This window comes from Penicillium cinerascens (assembly GCF_028974065.1).
Source record: "Penicillium cinerascens strain IBT 15544 chromosome Unknown contig_16_segment0_segment0, whole genome shotgun sequence".
NCBI lineage: Eukaryota > Fungi > Ascomycota > Eurotiomycetes > Eurotiales > Aspergillaceae > Penicillium > Penicillium cinerascens.
In genome coordinates this window covers 3,220,457-3,238,547 of record NW_026695286.1, presented here as the reverse complement: position 1 = coordinate 3,238,547, position 18,091 = coordinate 3,220,457, and the positions used below count along the sequence as shown (strand labels likewise).

The 18,091-nt window shown below is 51.4% G+C and overlaps 9 protein-coding genes across 9 annotated transcripts; 4 read left to right on the top strand and 5 right to left on the bottom strand.

Moving 5' to 3' along the window:
- Positions 1 to 108: 108 nt before the first annotated feature.
- N7498_001210 (uncharacterized protein) lies at positions 109 to 2,087 on the top strand (the record flags this gene model as incomplete). Its single annotated transcript, XM_058448273.1, has 5 exons — positions 109 to 224; positions 274 to 873; positions 934 to 1,143; positions 1,198 to 1,460; positions 1,516 to 2,087. The coding sequence occupies 5 exons, from the start codon at positions 109 to 111 to the stop codon at positions 2,085 to 2,087; spliced, it is 1,761 nt and encodes a 586-aa protein (XP_058313684.1).
- A 566-nt stretch (positions 2,088 to 2,653) lies between these two features.
- Positions 2,654 to 3,718, bottom strand: N7498_001209 (nitronate monooxygenase; the record flags this gene model as incomplete). The annotated part of the gene is made up of 1 exon (XM_058448272.1): positions 2,654 to 3,718. One exon carries the CDS (start codon positions 3,716 to 3,718, stop codon positions 2,654 to 2,656), a length of 1,065 nt encoding a protein of 354 aa, XP_058313683.1.
- A 265-nt stretch (positions 3,719 to 3,983) lies between these two features.
- Positions 3,984 to 5,693, top strand: N7498_001208 (uncharacterized protein; the record flags this gene model as incomplete). The annotated part of the gene is made up of 1 exon (XM_058448271.1): positions 3,984 to 5,693. One exon carries the CDS (start codon positions 3,984 to 3,986, stop codon positions 5,691 to 5,693), a length of 1,710 nt encoding a protein of 569 aa, XP_058313682.1.
- Positions 5,694 to 6,063: 370 nt separating this feature from the next.
- N7498_001207 (MFS transporter) lies at positions 6,064 to 7,707 on the top strand (the record flags this gene model as incomplete). The annotated part of the gene is made up of 4 exons (XM_058448270.1): positions 6,064 to 6,194; positions 6,255 to 7,241; positions 7,302 to 7,433; positions 7,500 to 7,707. The coding sequence occupies 4 exons, from the start codon at positions 6,064 to 6,066 to the stop codon at positions 7,705 to 7,707; spliced, it is 1,458 nt and encodes a 485-aa protein (XP_058313681.1).
- A 145-nt stretch (positions 7,708 to 7,852) lies between these two features.
- On the bottom strand, positions 7,853 to 9,404 carry N7498_001206 (MFS transporter; the record flags this gene model as incomplete). The annotated part of the gene is made up of 2 exons (XM_058448269.1): positions 7,853 to 8,760; positions 8,825 to 9,404. 2 exons carry the CDS (start codon positions 9,402 to 9,404, stop codon positions 7,853 to 7,855), a joined length of 1,488 nt encoding a protein of 495 aa, XP_058313680.1.
- Positions 9,405 to 9,899: 495 nt separating this feature from the next.
- N7498_001205 (uncharacterized protein) lies at positions 9,900 to 11,721 on the bottom strand (the record flags this gene model as incomplete). The annotated part of the gene is made up of 5 exons (XM_058448268.1): positions 9,900 to 10,912; positions 10,969 to 11,221; positions 11,279 to 11,467; positions 11,517 to 11,547; positions 11,600 to 11,721. 5 exons carry the CDS (start codon positions 11,719 to 11,721, stop codon positions 9,900 to 9,902), a joined length of 1,608 nt encoding a protein of 535 aa, XP_058313679.1.
- A 794-nt stretch (positions 11,722 to 12,515) lies between these two features.
- On the bottom strand, positions 12,516 to 14,407 carry N7498_001204 (GID4/VID24 family protein; the record flags this gene model as incomplete). Its single annotated transcript, XM_058448267.1, has 3 exons — positions 12,516 to 12,706; positions 12,768 to 14,322; positions 14,384 to 14,407. 3 exons carry the CDS (start codon positions 14,405 to 14,407, stop codon positions 12,516 to 12,518), a joined length of 1,770 nt encoding a protein of 589 aa, XP_058313678.1.
- Positions 14,408 to 15,142: 735 nt separating this feature from the next.
- N7498_001203 (mandelate racemase/muconate lactonizing enzyme family protein) lies at positions 15,143 to 16,416 on the top strand. The gene is made up of 2 exons (XM_058448266.1): positions 15,143 to 15,342; positions 15,401 to 16,416. The coding sequence occupies exons 1-2, from the start codon at positions 15,167 to 15,169 to the stop codon at positions 16,374 to 16,376; spliced, it is 1,152 nt and encodes a 383-aa protein (XP_058313677.1). The 5' UTR covers positions 15,143 to 15,166; the 3' UTR covers positions 16,377 to 16,416.
- Positions 16,417 to 16,594: 178 nt separating this feature from the next.
- Positions 16,595 to 17,939, bottom strand: N7498_001202 (uridine-cytidine N-ribohydrolase; the record flags this gene model as incomplete). The annotated part of the gene is made up of 5 exons (XM_058448265.1): positions 16,595 to 17,140; positions 17,197 to 17,513; positions 17,579 to 17,783; positions 17,836 to 17,843; positions 17,897 to 17,939. The coding sequence occupies 5 exons, from the start codon at positions 17,937 to 17,939 to the stop codon at positions 16,595 to 16,597; spliced, it is 1,119 nt and encodes a 372-aa protein (XP_058313676.1).
- Between the last annotated feature and the right edge of the window lie 152 nt (positions 17,940 to 18,091).

Genomic DNA, 18,091 nt, shown 5'->3' with positions numbered 1-18,091 from the left:
ACGCAACCGAAATCCTACTGGCGGTCGCCTTTGCAGGATCAAACTAAGTCTTGACTCACTGCGTGGCGCATCTTCATTCCCGAATTCCTATTGTGGTCGGACATCGGAATGGAGCCCAGCCAACTCCAAAGTGGAACCCCTGCACCTTACGGGCGGGCTTGCATCAACTGTTCTCGCGCAAAAAGCAAGTGCATCTTACTTAGCGTTGGAAATGGCTGTGAAAGGTATGGGTTGTGGAAGATCGTGTATATCGCATGGACTAATAGCTCGTAGATGCCAGAGACTAAAAAAGGACTGTCGGCCATCGCCGACGGTTCGAAAGCGAAGTGTTCGCTCTTCTGCTTCAAGAAATGCTCAACTTGAAGCAAAGCTTGATAATATTGTATCGTTGCTCCAGACAACTGGTGCTTCTAGTGTTCCTGCAGATTGGGAATCTGCAACTGCAAAACCGCAATCAAATGGCCTACCAGGTCCGACTGGTGCTCCGGTCGGTGGACCTATCGGTGCTTATGCTTCGCCTGGAATTTCATCGCCATCATCAGCAGCGTGCTCGCTCTCATCAATAGATTCGATTCATGATATCTGCTCTGCGCTTCCCATATCGCCAGAGGAAGCCGAGAAGACACTTGGTCTGATGCGTGTCCAGAACCTGAAATTCCTTCCATTCGTCTATATTCCTCCACATGTTACTGCTGATCAACTACGTGAAGACAAGCCGTTCTTCTGGCTTTGCATTATGGCGGTAGCGACCACGGTGAACATACACAGAGAGCTTTTATTTCGTAAAATCACGATGTTCATTCATCAAAAGCTTCTCATTGAGGTTTCGCCGAGTATGGACTTGCTCCTCGGCATCATGACATTTATATCATGGTTAGTTTCGTGATCAGACTTTGAAAGTACCATAAAAAGTTAACCTAACTTATGAGACAGGACGACTTACTCCCGGAAGCCATTCCTCAACTTTTACGCTCATGTGCTGATGGGGCTTGTGTGTGACCTTGGTATCAACCAGGCGGTTACTCAGGAGCTCTCCGCGATGCAAGCATTCAAGTGCATAGTCGGGTGGAAACAGCATATCCCCACCGTCAGAACCCTGGAAGAGCGCCGGGCGGTCCTAGGATGCTTCCTGCTCACTTCGAGGTATGTATTCGCTCATTGTGCTTTGTCAAACTAAACGAACTAATGACCCCTCAGCATTGCCTTGACAATGTGCAAAATTGACGCTCTGAGATGGAACCCTCATATGGAGGAGAGTCTATCCGTTCTATTGGAAGCCAAAGAATGTCCGGAAGATGAACTTTTAGTCACACTTGTCAAAATTCAGTTGATCATGGACAAAATTTATCACATGCGGCGGGATGGCGACAACAACAAATACTCGCTCTTATATACCAAGGCATTCCAATCGCAGCTGGAATCAGTGAAAAGTCAGATCCCTCAGCGCTTACAACAAGACAGTAAGTCCAGTAATGCCGATCTTTTCTTCTGCACAGTTGCTGACAATATGGACAGAGGCCGTTCTTTTGTATCTTGCATATGCGGAGATCGTGATTCACGAGATCGCGATCAAAACTACCTCTATGCCCAACTCCCCTGAGACGCAACGTCTTGAAAGTCTATGCACATGCCTCCAGGCATCCAAAGCCTGGCTAGACCACTTCCTCGCAATATCTCCAGACCACCATATTGGAATCTCGTTTACAGTTTTCTTTCAATTCTCGAGGGCTCTGGTCACCTTATACAAGCTTTCCACCTTGGAAGATCCAGCTTGGGACAGGAACATGGTACGAAGCACCGCCAACGTCCTCGAAATCCTCGACCGTATTCTCTATAACCTGAAAAGGAGCTCTCGCATCATGCCGGATCTTGATAATCCTGAATACAACGTCTATGAGAAGGGTGTCAAGATGGTACAATCCATTAAACAAATGTGGGAGCCAAAGCTCATGGAGGTTTGGTACCCCAATTTGCCATCCGATGAAATCAACAACCAATATGTCCAGACTGGCCCCCCTCTGCCTGAGGTTATGCCGATGACTGGGTTTGATGATGCGTGGATGTTGGAGGTTTTTGGCTCAATATGAAATGAGGATCAATGGCGCTTCGTGCTTTGGCGTTCGTATAAACGGTTGGGTTCAGATGTGACAAGAACAGGATATTGTCACTCTTTGTATTTTAGCGATTCCTAATATTAACCCTTTCAAATCTAGTATTTGAGTCACTCAACTGCAAGGTATGTTTCTCGCAAGAGGCCCGCCTAATTACCCCTTTATCTTGTTATACGGTATATTCCAATTGTGTAGAGCCTGTGCCAGTGAGCTAGGTCTTAACTCGGCCCGTCCCGTTTCCCTAGCGGATCTTAGTCTACTGAATGTCTGTAACCTAATCTCAACTATTGAGTCTTGGGAAGACTCATTCTTCGGAACATCGATGGTAAAATGTCTCGGATTATCGCGTCTAATGAACATAGATCGACCTATCGTAGGCTTTCTCTGCAATTTCTTGGACGAATTGATTCCCCGAACTCGGTGGAGGTCCATGATCAGGCACCGGCAACTTGAGTTCATCCTCCATTCTTAAACCAGTCTAACTCCACTTGAGATTTAAATTGATCACCATATCTTTAGTTCAGGTGTAAGATAGCACAAGCCTATTTGTCGGCCCCGACAGACCGAATCCGTTTGAGTGTATCTTTTTGCACATCTCGAACGATAGTCTCTGCCTCAGCCACTTGATGGATGAGTCCCACGGAGGCTCCGGCATAGGTAGCCAGTCTGCCCTCCGGGCCCCAGCCACTGTCTCCCATCTTCGAGGCCTCATCATGAAGCTCCTTGAGCTCTTCAAACGAGCGGCCTTCTTGCTGCTCCAGGAAGGATCTGTTGATAATCGTCCTCGGGCTATATTCAGCAGGCCACCCAAACGTGCCCCTGAGGTGATTGTAAAGCAGTGTGCGAGTCGTGCTAACTGCACCGTCGGATGCTCGCACAACCTCATCTTGATACCCCTTGCTAATCCGTGCTTCGCTGGCAGCTAGGAACCGTGTCCCCATTGCGACCCCTGAAGCTCCGAGACACAACGCTGCTGCGACTCCACGCCCATCGGCAATACCACCCGCTGCCAGCAGGGGAATGTTGCTGCTTGCCATTACGTCTGCGACTTCAGGAAACAGTGTCATGAGACCCATCCCATCCGTCGCCCGCCCGTGGCCGCCCGATTCCGATCCCTGCACGACTACAACATCTGGTTTTTCGAGGCTTTGCAGAAGCTGCTTTGACTCGCCCAAGGTACCTATCTGAATCCATATTTGTGTTTGTGGAGACACCTGGCGGATTCTGCGTGACCAATCATCGAATTCACTGAGGCTCTCGCGCGGGGCATACAGCCACGCGGCACAAGGCTTGAACTTTTCGACGGTAGCAACAGCTATCTCGATATCGTCTCCCCATAGCTGAAAGCCCACACCGACCGGGAGAATTGGGTTTGTTGAGGACAATGCGGTAAACGCAGATGAAGCGCGCGCTTTATTGATCAGGGTCGACGCTTCAACAAGATCAACCTCCATGTCTTGTGTTTTGACACCGGGACCAATAAAGCCCAGGCCACCAGCTCGAGAGATGGCGACGGCCAGTGAGGGGCCTGACATGACGCGCATGGGAGCACCCACGATGAAGGGGTGAGAAGCCCATGGATAGCGCGACAGTAGCTTGGCAGCCATGATTGGTGGTATCTAAGGGGGAAATTCGATGGTTGAAGAGAGAACAATGGGATGTATCTGCCTGAGCATGTGGAATTAACTACTAATGAAGAGCCGAGGCTTTGGAATCAAACGATCGAGTCTAACGTTGCCAAATGTCGGGGGCCCGGTGTTTTGACGTTGCTGTTGACATCACCGCCATTCCCGCAACACCCGTACAACCCGGACTCACCTCCGCGCGTTCCACACTCTCCCGCATCAGCCATTTCCCATCAAACCCAACGAAATGGAATCATCCAAGCGCAAAAGAGCTCGGAAGGCCTGTCAGCCATGTCGTGAGCGTAAGCGAAAGTGTGATGGGGACGAACCCTGTACCACCTGCACGGAATGGGAGTACGATTGCTACTATGAGGATCGAACCCGAAGAAAGTCCCGAGCAACTAGACAACCCTCACCGGAGTTTCAAACAACCAAGCAGTCTCCAGGGCAAACTGGATCTGGACCCAGCCCTGTTGAGTCAGATCACTGTCAACTCGTCCGACGCATGGAAGCCAACTCCGGAGCGGCATTCGTAAGGAAGCTCGGCCTGAAGATCGACCCAGCTAAGGCCCCGAAGCTCAATCTGTTCGGGTGGAATATTGGAGCAAGAAAGCTCTCGTCTCCACTCGATACAGGACCGGCATTGTCGATATTTGAGATCACCTCGTGGGAGCACTTCAAGGGCTTGGCCGTGGTGTATTTCGACAAGGTGGATCCATGCTACGGCTTCATCGAGCAGTCGTTCTTTTTCGAGCGGCTCAATGAACGCTGGCGATCATCTCCGGCACCTCAAATGTACGATGGTGTAATATGTGGTGTCGCTGCCCTTGGATGCCTGTTCTCACAACGGAGTGCCACTGCCACGGAGCTGCATCTCGTTCACACGGCACGAGCACGCTTAGAAATGCATCATCTTACCGGCCCTCCATGTCTAGATCTTCTTACTGGATGGACACTCAGATCAACGTACCTTCGAATGACAGACTCCCCATATTCTACATGGATGGCCAGCTCTACCTTGATGCACCTCATTGAAGCATCGGGCCTTCACCCAGAGAAACACCATGATTCCGTTCTTCCGCCCCCGGTCGAGTGCGATCAATATGCGCGGCCTGACATTCAGAGAAGACTTGTCGGTGTGGCACATCACTTAAATGTGTGGAGCTCCTACGATCTCGGTCTTTCTCGAGTATCTTTTCGGACAGACGATTTGCCATTGCCTCCTTCACCCAAGCTGGGCGATTATACAGGTGAGGTCCTAGGCCTTCTACCTGTATCAGTCCGCATGGACCCTGGAAAAGTAAAAGATGAAACCGACCTTGAGCCTACGCTCTTGAAGCTTCTAGACGGGAGCCACACTGAACCTCCATCTGTCATGGCGCAGTGCAATCTGGTGCTTTGTATTCTTCGGCGCATCCACACTCAGAACCTTGACATATCTCCTAAGCTTGCGGAAAAGGTTCTGGTTCTGCTGAAGAAGGCACTTGGCTGTGCAAGGAGCATGGTCATGGATTGTTCGCCCTGGCACCAAGTTGCCAATGTGCCTTTTCAGATCGTTTGCGTCCTGCTTGTGATGGATACAAGATCATCACTTGCAATGCTGCCTGAAGCTATACAGACACTCAACCTGGTGGCTTCCACCTACGACACGGAAACCATGAGAGAGGCTTGCAGCGCAGCCTATCTACTTGTTCTACTGCACCAGCAACGCAGGAAGGACGACGTGGCCATCTTCGGCGAAGCACTTAACAATCATCAGCGAGAACGACCGATGGATATTTCTCAGGAATTAAGCCCTAGTGCGGAAGAATACTCTTGGCTTGGGGCGCTGGTTGCTGACCTACCCGGATTGCAAAGAGTCGATCTCGATCAGTTTTTAAATGCGGATATGATTGATGGTTCGTTTATGGGTGGCGCTGGCGAAAACTTTCCTAGCGAAGGCCGGAGAGATTTGTAAATTTGCTCGTGATACCAAATCGACATTAATTATACTGTTTGCTTTCGTTGAATGACGTTTTGCGATGGTCTCGCCACTGAGTGCACGAAAGCATCACGACCGACTCGCCCCGCTAATGCCGCAACAACCGCTTAGCATTGGAACATCCACATCCTGACAAATATCAGGAAAAACATATCAGTATGTGACTCAATAGACAAGCCTATTTGTACCTATAATCTCTCCAGTTAGTCCCTGCTCTTGTCGAGTTACAAATATCAACGGTCGCACTGAATGCGCAGTTGTTTACCTACCTCACCACAACAACCCTGCTTCAAGAAACTTTTAACATCAGAGAAGCTTGTGCCACAGGAACTAAGTCATAAGTACTATGGAGGTAAAGCTGTCGATTGGAAATGGTCGGCCCATTCCACCTCCGCTACCTCATCCTGCGGACTATGTTGTTGAGTTTGACGGACCTGGCGACCCCAAGCATCCCTTCAACTGGAAACTCTCTGCCAAGTATGTTGCTGTGACGATCATACAAACACTTTAACATCAAATACTGACATCTCTCCTTAGGCTGTTCGCATCTATCCTCGCGTGTTCCGGAACATTCATCGTCTCATTCACCAGCGCCGTCTTCGCCCCAGGAATCGACTACGCAAGTAAAGAATTCGGGGTCGGCTCAGAAGTTGGACAGCTGGGAACCACTTTTTACGTGCTTGGCTTTAGCTTCGGTCCATTGATCTGGGCCCCAGCCTCAGAGCTCAGAGGCCGCAAGTGGCCACTCACAATCGCCATGCTCGGTGGAGGAATCTTCACCATCGGCAGCGCGGTTGCGAAAGATATCCAGACGCTCATTATATGTCGCTTCTTTGCTGGGATGTGCGGGGCAAGCCAGCTTACTGTTGTACCTGGCGTGTTATCAGATACTTTTGATAATAGATACCGTGGCGTGGCGATCTCACTGTACGCGTTGACGGTCTTTGTTGGTCCGTTCAGTGCTCCTTTTACAGGTGGATTCATTGCATCGAGTACCCTTGGATGGCGGTGGACTCTTTATATTCCTGCCATTGTGAGCTTTGCCAATGGCGCCGTTTCACTGGTCTTTTTGCGGGAAACTTACGCGCCATGTATCCTCATGGAAAAGGCCGCTGCCCTACGTCGCCAGACGGGGAACTGGGGCATTCACGCCAAACAGGAGAAGATTGAAGTTGACTTCAAGGAAATGGCTGAGAAGTATTTTACTCGGCCGTTGAGGATGCTCGTCACTGAGCCTATTATCCTGTTCGTGTCGATGTATATGTCATTCATCTATGGGATAGTCTATGCACTGCTCGAGGCGTATCCCTATGTTTTTGAGGATATTCATGGTATGAAGCCCGGGGTCAGTGGCCTTCCGTTTATCGGCCTTATCGTTGGCCAGGTCCTGGCCTGCACTTTCATTCTTTTGCAGCATTCGACCTACGGGAAAAGGCTGGCGGAGAATAAGGATGTGCCAGTGCCCGAATGGCGTCTGCGTCCGACTATTCTTGGAGCTCCGGTCTTTACGATCGGTATCTTCTGGTAAGTCTACGATAAAAAGGTCGTCGAGACACCTTATCTAACATTTTTCCATTTCTACAGGTTTGGCTGGACGGGTTTCACTGACAAAATCCACTGGGCTGCACCTACGGTGGCTGGAATTTTCATCGGATTCGGGGTTTTGTGCGTCTTCCTGCCGTGCTTCAACTATCTCGTTGACGCTTATCTACCACTGTGAGTTCTCAAAGATTGCGTTAGGTCGATTTAAATGATGGAAAATGACTGACTCGATCCCAACAGAGCTGCATCAACGGTCGCAGCAAACATCATCCTCCGGTCGGTAGTTGCATCAGGGTTTCCTCTCTTTTCCAAGCAGATGTTCAAAAATATGGGTGTCCAATGGGCTGGGACTCTGCTCGGATGTCTGGCTGCAATTATGATCCCCATCCCTCTTGCATTCAGAGCTTACGGGCCGTGGTTGAGAAGTAAGAGTAAGCTATTTCAATAGAGAGAAATGGAGATCTCTCAAACCAAGAGTAAATAGCTGCAAAAATAGAATTTAGCTACCATTTATAGTTTATCTGATGGCCCATTCGAGAAGCCAGTCAATCCATAGCGAGATCGGTTCAATCTTCAGAACCTTGGAGAGGTGTTCAATAACTTGAGGACGCCTTTGCCCTAAGCTTCGCACCATAGTACCAAATCACCAACGGAGCAGGAAGACCAATGGCCAGCCCAATGAGCCCTATAGTAGTATTTCCGAACCCGTACCCAAGAGCCTGGTACATCCGAGGCGCAAACAGCGGGAACAAAAACGCGGTCAAACTGCGCAGGAACTGCGACGCACCACTCGCACTGCTCGTGTGCTCAGGGTAAGCCTCCATAACATATGCCTGCAATGGCATACCCGTCATCTGCATCCCCAGCAAGGCGATAAAGACACCTATGTCGACGATGATCCAGTGCCAGCGATATGCCGCGGCCCAGCCGTAGAGGAATAGACCGAGGGGCCCGATAAGAGCACCCGGGAAAATGGACGGTGTCCGTAGCTCGGGACTGTGTTCACCATTGGCGCGCGCTTTGAGACGGTGGTATAGGCTGTCCATCATCTTGGCGCAGATTTGACTGCCGGCTATCTCGCCCAGAGCAATAGCGATATAGTGTAGACCGCTGATCTCAATGGATTGATTGTATTGTTGGACCCATAGGTCGGAAAAGGTGGACAGAACGATGTAGAGGATACCGTAATAGAATGCAGAGATCAATGAGGCGATTTGGATTATCGGGTGGAAAGCAAGGAGGCGAACTGGTCTGATCAAAGCTCTGCCCAAGATCCTCGCCGCTGACTTGTTAGCATTAATGCGCTCATCTGCCGTATAGTATCGCGAGTCCCCAGTTTCCTTCCGAATCTTCTCTGCGCGTTTTCGCAGGATCGACGGTTCGTGCGTCTCCCAAAAGGAGAGGAAGGAGACCAGTATCATCACCGCTTGGAAGATCGAAGTCGACCAGAACATCCATCGCCAGGTGGTTCGGTCTGCCATGAATCCACCGATAATGGGTCCTAAGAAATATTGGTATTAGCACCCGCGTCTCCGAGAAATCAATTATAATCGCATAATACTCACCAACAGCGGCACCCAGCAAAGGAATCAACAGATAAATACCGAGCGAGCGACCTCGCTGCTCCGGTCGCCACACATCACCGAGAACTCCATAAGCAAGTGCATAGATGGCACTAGCACCAAAGCCCGCAAAGAAACGAGAAGCTATCAAGGTTGCTTTGCTATTTGCAAAACCACAAGCAATATTCCAGATCAGGAACCAGACGTTCGAGGCATGCAGGATCGGTTTCCTGCCATACACCTCCGACAATGGCCCGATCACCAACGGTCCAAATGCGGTCGCGAGGAGATAGATAGACAGAGCCATAGCCGACTCGGCGGAGTTCATGTCAAACTCCTTTGCGATCGTCGAAAGTGCCGGTGCCATAATGGTCGATACCATGATGCGATTGAAGCCCGTCGCGGAGAGAACATCGGTCACGGCCCATTTCCGACCTGTTCGCCAGTCTTTGGGGTTGTCTGGATCGAAGGGTTCTGCGAATGTAACTAGGAATGGGTCATCTTGTTTGCAGGTATTGGTGACAGGTGCTAGTTCCACGTCCGTGATAGCGTCGGGGTTGGCTTCAATGGGGAGGGAGGCCATTTTTTATTTCGAAATAGAAAAGATAGGATGATGGAACCTTGAAGGGCGAAGAGCTTCATTTTATTGTTGCAAGATCTGATAAGGCTCGGGGACCGAGATACCAAGTCCGAGTCTAAGGCCGAGCTCTTGTGTCATTGGGTCGGCTCCAGCCGTTTTTGCCCTGCATTGACCACGGCGTTGAAGCCTATTCGAAGAGAGTGTCTATAGGACATGGGGCGATTCGGTAGGCCCTGTATCCGCTCCGAAAATCCGACTCCATATTCTATACAGCTCGGCCCATGGCTTTCTTACAATGCCGTCACTGTGTGCTCCCTTGGTGGCTACAAATGCATTGGCCCCGTGTAGACCGCCCCGTTCTCCGATGTCATTAGGTGTGCGAGGATGATACATATGACGCTCAGTGTTCATTTGCATAAACAAAAGTATTTCTATTTGATAATCAACTTGGATCTAACTAAGACAGCCCCTGACGCGTAAATGACCACCCTATTCTAATTAATCAGTATTACTATCATAGAAACTATTAGCAGTCCAGCCGTTAACTGCAGTATAATCCGCCAACGGCGAAGTGCCCTTCAGCGTCTCGTAATGTCTGCGAGGACCACACTCCCTCAACTTAGTCGAGTTACCATTCACACAACGCTTCTGCATAATAGCCGCAATATTGCGACCGGCGTCCTGGCCTTCAAACCATGCCCCGTGCAAGAAACCGAAATACGTCGGGCTAGTAGCCTCGCCTGCGTACCAGAGACGGTCATTGTTCGCGCGCAGGTTCTCGTGCATTTCCAGGGTAGTCGACGGTGGCCAGTTGGAGTAGCTGCCGTACGCCCAGGGCTCGGTGCTCCAGCGCGGGAAGAGGAAGGAGGTTGGTTCGGGGATGTTCTTTTCGGGCCACATCTTGCGGAGAACTTCCATAATCTCTGCCTTGGTTTTTTCGTCGCCTTGGCGTTCGGCGCGCCAGGAGAATTCGTTGGTTACTGTTACGAACATGATATTCGAGCCGGGGAGGAACTCAGGCATTGAGAGGGATTGGAAGATCGGGTACCAGCCTCGAGTGGTTGGGTCGGCGTAGAGGAAGTATTGGGTGTTTTCGGGCCAGAAGGTTTCGTTGAATTGCATGAAGATCTTGGTATATGTGCCCATTGTGAACTTCTGGATGGCTACTTGCTTCCAGTCCGGGAGCTTGGGGGTGAATTTCACGGCGTCGTTCTGCAGGACACCGAGGGAGAAGGTGCAGATGGCGTAAGCTGCGCTTACACAGCTGCCGTCCTTGTTGTGGATGGTGACTCCGTTCTTGGAGTACTCGATTTCCTCGATCTGGGTGTTCAGATGCAGGCGAGGGTCATCCTTCTTCAGGAAAGTGGCTGCCATTTCCTTAATGAGGATGTTGAAGCCACGCTGGTCGGTGACGAAGTTGTCGTGGTCGCTGAAGGTGTTTTCAGTCAGGTTGTCGCCTGCACAGCCGAAGACGAGAGAGCTCTCCAGTGGGGTAAAGTTGTCTTCAAAGTCTATCATAGGCCTGTGAGCAAACGGGAAAGAGTGTCCGGTAAAAGACAGAACTTACCCCATTTCCACCAGTCAACAGCCTGAGCCTCCATGTCATGCTTCTTTGGGTTCCAACCAGCCAAAGCAAGACCAGTCTGAGCCGTCTGGTCCTGGAGATTCTGCGACAGAATCTCGCCGGCCTTTGCACTGGCAATAGCATAGGCATCGTCGTACTTATCCAGAAGATGACTGTAGTCCTTGTAACCGTGCTCGTTGTAGGTCGAGATGTTATTATAATTGGAGTAATGGGTCTTCAAATGATACTTCTGGGCCTGTGCAATAAATCGATTAGGACCAATTGCATGTGATCACGAACACGGTCAACATACCAAGGTCCAGATGGGATTCTGAGGCCCACCCGGGTTTCCAAGACCTTGGACCCAGTTGGCACCCATCTCAATGGTGTAGGGCTTGCCATCTTTGTCCTCGCCGAAGGGGACATGCCACGCGCGGCCACCAATGGTATCCCGATACTCGAGGATGGCAAAGTCGTGTACCGAGGCATTGTGCAAGGCTTGCTAGAAATTGTTAAAACGCGACAAACACCTGCTACGGAGGGATATTTACAGCGGCGGAAATACCAGCCATTCCACCTCCACTTCATGGCGTTAGTTCCCGGACTATAGGACAGGCTCCGACTCAATGCTTACAGAATGGCAACCGTAGTCTTCTTGCATTGGCCCTCCTGGGCCCTCGGCGAGTGAGGCACAGCCACGGCAGGCTGAATGGCGCCAGCCAAGGCCGCCAAGAAAGAGATGTGGTGTATATGCATTACGTTGAAAGAATTGGAAACTCTGGCAAGGGGGAACGCCAGGAATGGGGGAGCTACGATCCTAAATAAATACTGCAAGACGTGCATACTCAGTCGCGATCATGACCTCGTGCAGCCATTATCGATAACCGAAAAAAGCCAAGACGCAACAACGAGGGGATCGACAGCAGCATGTAACCTCTGCAACATCCGAACTTACGAGCGTTGCGCGATCGGGTAGGTACATGCGGCGTGAAGCTTCACTGCTTATCGCTAGATACCTTGGAATTGCGAGTGTCCACAATGACGAGTGTGCATGTTCGCGACGAGGGTGTTTTCTGTGGAGATGCTGGTCGCTCACCCCGCATCCCCGGATTGTTGATCGTTGATTGTGGTTCTCATTACGTATAGATTTGGATTCGATCGCAGAAAGTGGAAGCGAGTGCAGATGCACGCGTGCCAAGAGTTTCTCAGCTAGGGAAATCCATTGTCTCGGACAAGGCGAGCTTAAATGGGATTGAAGGATGAAAGACAATGCTTTTCATGGATACCTAGGTAGAAGTAACTAAACCAAATGAACTAGGAGCTGCTTTCCAAAAATGTACAAGTGTGAGCTGAATAGATAGAGAACCCCGCCGAGCTATGCAAGATAAGCCAATGGATCATATGAAATGTCATGCCGAAGATATCCCAAACGCCGAGATGAGGCGCTAGCCTAGCGCTTCCAAAGGCCCACACGGGACGAGCATCGGAAGCAACTTTGGCGCCGGTAAAGATGAAAATCAAAAATGTCGTTCTGTACAGATCGCTTGCGCCTATCGGAAAGTATATGATGGGCGAACCATCTTCACGGTCTCGGGTTTTAAAGACAGTTGTTGATAAGGCGAGCTGCCGGGATCGTAATACAGACCCTCGACGTGACCGTCCTCGCGACGAAGAGAAATGTAGTAGAACCCGGAGATAGTGAGACCCTGGCGCGAGTCGGTGGGGGTGATGAAACACCGTTCTGGAATAGTGTTAATTAAAAGCCGGAGAGAGATAAGGTGCTTCTCTGAGCGTGGACTTACCCTTCCAGCGCATCAGGATCCAACCCTTGGCCAGTTCCTGGGTGATCCATTTCCTGCTGACAAGGTTCTTCGAAATCTCGGTGTCCGTGAGGTCTTTGAACGGCTGCAATTCGCGCCAATACGTGCTGTCGATATCTGCGTCCGCTTTGAAGTTCTTCGTCTCCAATGTGTGTTTGTTGAAATCGATGATTTCACCTTCCAAAAATGTCACAATGTGCGCATCGTGCGTGGGTGATGTCTTGTCTGGAATGTTGTATGCCTCCATTGTACCCGACAGAGTCATGTCCTCATAGTTGATGTTGTGAATGGTGACCTTGACCGGCCAATTCTCGTCTCGGGTATTGGCTAGGTACCGTCGTCCGGAGCTGGTCTGTACGCTAATCCGCGCACTGTCGCTTCCGTTGACAATCATGGGGTCACTGGGGCCATGCGGGCTTGAAACTCGCTGGGACATCACTGAGCAGCTTGCATTCGCCGCCCTTTGGCACCCCGAGAACACCGCCCCGGGTCGGAGCCAGGAGCAAGTCGCCGGCGGTGCGATGCTATTGGTATCGAGGATGAAGTCACTGTCCTTCCACGAAAAGTTGTCTAGTGATATAAATCCTGTCGCGGCGGCGGAGCTGATGCTCTCCTCGAAGGAGTTCGAGTAGCGGAGACGATCGAGATAGTTGATGGTAGTTTTCAGCATCGAGTCAGCAGAACTGTCGGAGTGTAGCTGACGATGTGCAGCAGCCCGGACCCGTAAGTCGCTGTGGGTGAGAACGCGATGAGAATCGCCTCGGCTGGATGGGCGGTATCGGTACGCTCTGGACGATGACGAAGCACCAGTTCGCTCGGTCTCCTCTGCGTCGTCGCTTGAACGAGTATATCGATCTAGCAGATAACTCTCCAGTGTGCGATTCCGCGGTAATCTGGGCTGCCGCCTCGCTGACTGCAACAAGGCTTCCATGGTCGAGATCGGCGAACTCCGAAATCGTCCACCTCCTTCTGTCGGCTCATCTCCGGCTATTATTGGTGGTGTACGACCGGTGGGCAGGGGTTCGCGTGGTCGAGTTGCCGGTATATTATGTGTTGTGTAAGCGTGAGGGAACGGAGGGAGTCGAAGGTGTTCATCTTCCGACTCTTCGGGGCGGCGGAGGTCATCGTCATCGTCATCGGAGCCGGGCGCCCAGCCATACAGTGTCCGTGAATTTGATCGGCGGCCTTCGTAGTTGGGCATATTGTGGGATTGGGGTCCGTCACGCTGGCGACGTACGATAGGGATGCGACGGTTGATTTCGACGGACAAGCGGAGGTCACTGGGGTCGCCCAGGTCCATGCGATCCCACGGATCCTCCTCTTCCATCGACCTAGGATGTGATGTCTGATAGTGACGACGGCGATATCGACTGAGTAAGGGTAGCAGGGGGTTGTAGAGGGAGCGAGAGCGGAGAAAGTTCACATTCTCGTCGTGGGCGTTATCGTTCTCCGCAGGGCCCGGGGAATCGGGAAACGACGATCTCCACGATGACCGATCAGGTACAGGCGAAGTGGGCGATAAGGTAGGAGTTCCGTGCTAGAACAAAGCGCATTAGTTGGATCGGGCGCGAAAGATCAGGGGACAAGCCAAGACGTACAGAAGCCGAGTTTGGAGGCGGCATGCTCGAAGGTTCGGAAACAACAGGGAGGGACTAAGATCGACACAGTGGACATGCGGGTGCAAAAGCCGCGAAGCCAACGTGCCAGGATAGTCCCAGAAATGAGGAGTGCGCGGGTGAGAAAACCGGCAGCCGAGGCGAATGTTTGACGGGGAACGGGGTTGCGGCGCTGTTAATGTGGAGAAGCACAACATGACGTTCCTTTTTCTTTCAGCCCACATCTACGGGCTAACGGAACTTTCACTGCTACCTGGTCCTGGGTGTTTACTGCTTAAGATACTGTAGGTATACACTCTATGGTAATGAAAAGGTGTGAACCTCGTCCACACTCTTTGCAGACGACAAACATCCCCAGACGGCTTCGGCTCCGGGGCCCCACCAATGAGGACAATGGCTTTCTATTCCGTGTCAACGGCTTCAGGCACATCCAGAACTTTCCCGGTATCTATATAAACAGAGTGGTACTCCGCCCCTTCCCACTAATGAACACTTCATGGCATCTCGGCGAGTACCGATGGACCGGAGCCGACTCCATCGGGCCCCGGGACTCTACCCCGGGGCCCTGTGGATCGGCGACAGATGACCCTGTGGTCCCCGCCGTGTCGGCAATCCGCTTGTTTATCACGAATTCCGACGGAACAACTCCGACTTCCTCGACTCCGGCTCTCGTGCCCCTCGTCTAGGCCTGCCGAGTTTTCGCTTTCCTTCAATTGTCCTCCAGCATAGTTTCTGCATAGTCCTGAATCTTAAAGAGCGGTTACAATGGTCAAGATCAAGAGCATCGAGTATTTCCGCGTCCTGCCCCGCTGGCTTTTTGTCAAGGTTACCGATGAAGAGGGGCAATATGGTTGGGGTGAAAGCACCCTAGAAGGTCACACTGAGGCCGTGGAGGGTACTCTCAATGCCCTGTGCAAGCGTTTCATCGGCTACGAGGCAGAGTGAGTACTGCGCAATCTCCATGTATCAATAATTGAATCAAGCTAATGACTGTTTCAGCGACATTGAGCATGTTTGGCAAATGGCATGGCGTCTGGGCTTCTACCGCGGCGGCGCGGTCTTCATGTCTGCCATCTCCGGTATCGATATTGCCCTCTGGGATCTGAAGGGCCGCCGTCTCGGTGTTCCCGTCTACCAGCTGCTTGGCGGAAAGGTCCGCAACAAGCTTTCCGTCTATGCCTGGATCGGTGGTGACCGTCCTGGTGATGTCGAGGCCGCTGGCAAGGCCCGCTTGGCACAAGGTTTCAAGGCCATCAAGATGAACGCCACCGAAGATGTCAACTGGCTTGACTCGCCTAACATCGTGGACTCCAGCGTCGAGCGCTTGAAAGCAGTTAAAGCTCTCGGCCTGGACGCCGCTCTTGATTTCCACGGCCGTCTACACAAGCCGATGGCCAAGCAGCTGGCTAAGGCTCTCGAGCCGCATCGTCCACTTTTCCTGGAGGAGCCTCTCCTTTCCGAGCACCCCGAGGGTATCAAGCAGCTCTCTGATATGGTTTCCTGTCCTATTGCGCTGGGCGAGCGTCTTTTCAGTCGTTGGGACGTGAAGCGTTTCTTAGAAGATGGTAGCGTCGATGTTCTCCAGCCCGATATCAGTCACTGCGGTGGTATCTCCGAGCTGCGCCGTATTGCCTCTATGGCAGAGACCTACGACGTTGCTATTGCGCCACACTGCCCGTTGGGCCCCATTGCTCTGGCCGCCTGCATGCAGGTGGATCTCACCACTCCCAATTTTGTCATCCAGGAGATGAGCGTTGGTATTCACTACAATACTGAGGCCGGCGAGTACGACATCAACAGCTACGTCAAGGACCCCTCGGTGTTTGATGTGAAAGATGGGTTTGTTGAGGCTCTGAGCAAGCCCGGTCTTGGGATTGAGGTGGATGAGGAGGTGGTCCGACGGGTGGCTCAGAATACCCCGCCCTGGCAGCCCAAGGAGTTCTTTGGCCCCGATGGTTCGATTCGGGAGTGGTAGATGGAACACCGATGAGCCTGTATTTCAATTTGCATAGCCTGTTATGAAACATGAAAAGCACAGGGATTGTGCGAGATAGATCACTTAAAGAAATTTAGTATGTCCAAAAGTCACGATCGCAACGTATGTGCTTTCCAAGATCCAACATCCCCATTTAAACGCTGTACATCAGGAAATTTCACTAGATCTACTCTATCAATAAACCTCTCCAAGTGTCCTCATTTACCACGAGTAGCATTGCAGTCATCAGCCAACTGAACACAATCGCTAATCATGTTCCAGAATGCTTCCAGATCGACACCCCTGGGAATAGCTACGCCAGGTCCGTCAACCGGTGCAGCAATCGACCGTCCAAGCTGACCGGTAACCGACACATCCGTGCCATGCTGGCCATCAGTGACAATGCGGAGAGCGAATCGCTCCCCTCCTTTATCATCAAATTGGATGACTTGGTCGGGGTGGGCCTTTGCAAAATCAGGATTCAAATTGGACAGGATGACAGCAACTGCGAGCGGGTCGTGGAGCGGAGGCCCAGATACCAGTCCAAAGACCTTTTCGTAAGTGCCCGCAAAGAAGATAAGCAGCGCATGCAAGATCTGGCGAATGACGGTAGGTCCCTTCGATGGGCCGCTGGCGCCATGTAGGATACGGTTCTGCACCTCCTTCGATGCGAGTACCTGGTGTGTAAGATCCAAAGAAGCAATGGTGGTCTTGGGCGCAACGATGGGGTTGCTGAAAATTGACTCCGCAGCTTCGGGATCGCACTGCAAGCAAAGCCGGTCAGATCTGGTCATTGTGGAAGCTTAAAGGCAACACGCACATAAATGTTGAACTCAGCCCACGGCGTCACGTTTCCGATGCGGGCATTTTCACCTGGCAGTTTGCTCATCGGGGCATCTGTAAAGCCGCCACCGATAGCACCACCCATAATGCTTAGACCTTGGATATGACCCGCAACCTCGGGGAATGTTGCGAACAGCAGGGCGACGTTGGTCAAGGTTCCTGTTGCAACCAGCCAAGGGGTGCCTTTGGGTTGCGCTAGAAGCGCATTCCGCATTGCTAGAATGGAGTTCTCGTCTTTGATTGGAGGCCTCGAGGCCTTGGGGAGGAGGTCGGTGCCGTCAAGACCAGATTCACCTTTAGAATTCTGCTTAGAATATCACTGCTTCCTTCCTGTCGCGTATTTGGTGACTTTTCCTTACCGTGGATATCCGGGGCGTGAAGGGCAGGTCGAGAAAAAGGCTTCCGACTTCCGGGATAGACAGGAATCTCCGGTCTGCCGATTGCTTCCAATATACTGCCAGCATTGTTGGTCGTCTTTTCCAAGGAAGCATTTCCATGGATGGTGGAGATTCCAAGAAGATTCAGGGATGGATGATGAGCGGCAATTAGGATAGCAAAGGCATCCTGTATAAAAGAGTCAATGTTTCTGATCTTGATAAGAGCAGTCAAGACGTACATCATGACCTACATCCGAGTTAGAAGAGAAGTATACCAAAGAGAAATTCGAAACAGCATACCAGGATCACAGTCCAGCCATAGTGGAGTCGGTGTTGTATTCATGGCTAACATTATGGTCAGAGAGTAATGTATAAGAAACAAGAAACAAGAGAGCCGGAGAGTCCGGGCAACCAACAATGGGGTCTCGGAGTCTCGAGTATCCCCGCATCGCGATAAGCCCCGTATCACAGCCCTAAGCCCTACATTCCTGATCG

Bases quoted from the DNA above. Each gene is read 5' to 3' on its own strand.
- N7498_001203 (XM_058448266.1), top strand. From the start codon at position 15,167: ATGGTCAAGATCAAGAGCATCGAGTATTTCCGCGTCCTGCCCCGCTGG. The intron at 15,343-15,400 runs GTGAGTACTGCG...TGACTGTTTCAG, and splicing joins TTCATCGGCTACGAGGCAGA to CGACATTGAGCATGTTTGGC.